The sequence below is a fragment of the Phocoena phocoena genome, chromosome 11 (genome assembly GCF_963924675.1).
Source record: "Phocoena phocoena chromosome 11, mPhoPho1.1, whole genome shotgun sequence".
Lineage (NCBI taxonomy): Eukaryota > Metazoa > Chordata > Mammalia > Artiodactyla > Phocoenidae > Phocoena > Phocoena phocoena.
The window spans coordinates 76,495,157-76,498,320 of NC_089229.1; the positions used below are offsets into that span (position 1 = coordinate 76,495,157).

The following is a 3,164-nucleotide window of genomic DNA, read 5'->3' on the forward strand; positions in this document are numbered from 1 at the left end:
CATGTAAAGGTCCACATTTAGGATAATATTTTCTAACTTTTTTTGGGATGAGATATGGTCAGCCTGGCAGTTGTTCAGCAAGCTGTTTCCGGGTTACCTTGGGTTTCTGTTACTTTGGTAACAAGCTTGGTTCAGAATAGCAGTCAACTGTTTTACTAAGTGCACTGTTAAGTCCACAGGAATGGGACTTCTCCGTGACTGAAAACTGCTTGGTTTACATCCTTGCATAAGTTGTTAACCTCTTCACTGGACCAGCACTTTGAATAGCACTGCCTTGGAGAATCCTTTGGATCTGTGATATGGTGAACAATTTTGAATAAGGGGAGCAAGGAAAGGCAAAAATTAAAAATTACTGTAAAGTTTTTAGCTTCATTGGCCAGGAGGATGGTGATATCATTAGATAATTGTGGAGGAGTAAGTATCTTTTCAGGAAGATTAATCAGAACATCCAGTTGAAATAGGCAGTTAGGAGTATAATTTAAAACACTTTTAATTCAGCTTTTCTTTCCGCCATCTTTCCATGCCACCATAATGGTGCACATGAATGCCCTGGCTGATGCTCTCAAGAGTATCAACAATGCCGAAAAGAGAGGCAAACGCCAGTTTCTTATTAGGCCATGCTCCAAAGTCATCGTCAGGTTTCTCACTGTGATGATGAAGCATGGTTACGTTGGCGAATTTGAAATCATTGATGATCACAGGGCTGGGAAGATTGTTGTGAACCTCACAGGCAGGATAAATAAGTGTGGAGTGATCAGCCCCAGGTTTGATGTACAACTCAAAGATCTAGAAAAATGGCAGAATAACCTGCTCCCGTCCTGTCAGTTTGGTTTCATTGTACTGACAACCTCAGCTGGCATCATGGACCATGAAGAAGCAAGAAGAAAACACACAGGAGGGAAAATCCTTGGATTCTTCTTCTATGGATTCTTTTTCTAGGGATGTAATACATACGTGCAAATAAAATGCCTCAGAGGACAAAAACAAACAAACAAACAAAACATTTTAAATTCAATTTATTTAAACTAATAAAACCTGAACAATTAACCCATTTCTCCCACCTCCCACCTCAGAGAACCACCAATCTGTTTTCTGTAGCTATGAACTTTTGTTTGGGGTTTTTTCGTTTTTGTTCTTAGACTTCACATATAAGAGAAGTCATATGGTATCTGTCTTTCTCTGTCTGACTTATTTCACTTAGCATAATGCTCTCTAGGTCCATCCATGTTGTTGCAAATGGCAAGATTTCATTCTTTTTTATGGCTGAATAATATTCCACAGTATATATACCACATCTTCTTTATACATTCATCCATTGATGGACACTTAGGTTATTTCCATATTTTGGCTACTGTAAATAACGTTGCAGTGAACATGGGAGTGCAGATACCTTTCCAAATTAGTGTTTTCATATTCTTTGGATAAATACCCAAAAGTGGAATTGCTGGATCATATGGTAGTTCTATTTTTAATTTTCTGAGGAACCTTTATACTGTTTTCCATAGCACCTACACCTATTTACATTCCCACCAACAATGCAGAAGGATTCCCATTTCTCCACATCCTTGCCAACACTTGTTATTTGTTTCTTTTTGATAATAGCCATTCTGACAGGTGTGAGGTGACATCTCATTGTGATTTTGATTTGCATTTTTCTGATGATTAGTGATATTGAGCATCTTTTCATGTATTGGTCATCTGTGTGTCTTCCTTGGAAAAATATAATTTTTAATTTGAAAGAGATATCAAGGAGCCATGGCCGCTGAGCCTGTGCGTCCGGAGCCTGTGCTCCTTAACGGGAGAGGCCACAGCAGTGAGAGGCCCGCGTACGGCAACAAAAAAAAAAAAAAAGAGGGAGAGGGGAAAAAAAGGTGTTATCATGGAAAGAAGAAAACATTTAAAATATAGCTGAAATCTGTATAAAGGAAAATATAAGAGGGGTGATTGTGGAATTTGATTTTTCTCTTCTTCAAGCTAAAATGTTTTTAGCTTGGTCTTGTTTCACGAATGCTGGTAGAAGACTAAAGGCTTGGGTCTTGGGTCAGAGACCCTAAGGACTTTATTATTCATTGCACAACAAGCAGCATGAGCATTAGCATGTTTATGTCACTTCCCCTTGACCTCCAAGACACACGCCAGCAACACAGAAGGCCAAGCTGGATACCTACACAAAGGGCAGGTTGTGTTACAGGAGACAGACTCTGAATTTGGGGACTCTGCATTTTATAGCAAGCAGTAAGCAACCTCTTTGTTCTGGAGGGAGACATTATCTCACAGTGTTGCTCATTGTAAACACAACCCTGAGAGTGGCCCAGATAGAGTGTCAGGGCCTTATAATCTTGTCATTCCCAGCAAGAAAGGTAAGGCCATGAAAAACCTGTAGAGAACTGCCTTTCCCAACATTTCACCTTTTGGTCCTACCACCTTGGCTTCTGACAAATTATCACATGAGTATGACGCTTCTTCATCACACTGATTCATTTAAACAGCAGAGGCTAGGACCAAATATATTCAATTTGTGTCATACAGCAATCAACTAAAGCTATTAATATCGCTCCCAAAAGGAGGATGAGGCCAACTGGCAATATTGACTTCAGCTATGACTCCAGAGTCCCAGAGTCAGGCAACTGTGACTAAATCCCAGGGGAGACCAGTAGGTGTTATTTCAGAAATCCAAGATGTAGTGTAAGCCCAGGATATTCTCCATTATGGCCTGCACAAGGAAATTTAAGTTTACCTGTTAATCTTTGGTGCTGTTATCTGTAATTACAGGGACATATATAATAGATGGGCCAAGAAAGAAACCCAACTGAGAGATATTCCGTGGCCTATTCTCTATAGACAAGCATATAAAACCAAGAGACACAGGTCACTCTAGTTTGGATTTATTGTTAAACTTGATTTGGATCACCTTGACATTGTTTTGCATATATCACATGGGAAAGTGTCACTGAGTAGTTGCAGCCTTGATTGTTAACACATAGCTCAAGATCACTTGGACATCAAGGAAAACATGCATTTGTATTAGTCATATTGAAACAAGTTGTGCTGGTCCATGTTTTTATACCCTTATGAAGAGAGGCTAGGCAAAGCAGAATAGTTCAAGGCCTTCCATATTTCCATGAATTATTCACTTATCATAGCACAAAGACCATGATGAGAAA

At 39.4% G+C, this 3,164-nt stretch overlaps 1 protein-coding gene across 1 annotated transcript; it reads left to right on the plus strand.

Moving 5' to 3' along the window:
• Positions 1-531: 531 nt before the first annotated feature.
• LOC136131420 (small ribosomal subunit protein uS8-like) lies at positions 532-939 on the plus strand. The gene has a single exon (XM_065888189.1). It carries the CDS (start codon positions 532-534, stop codon positions 937-939), a length of 408 nt encoding a protein of 135 aa, XP_065744261.1.
• The last annotated feature ends 2,225 nt before the right edge of the window (positions 940-3,164 follow it).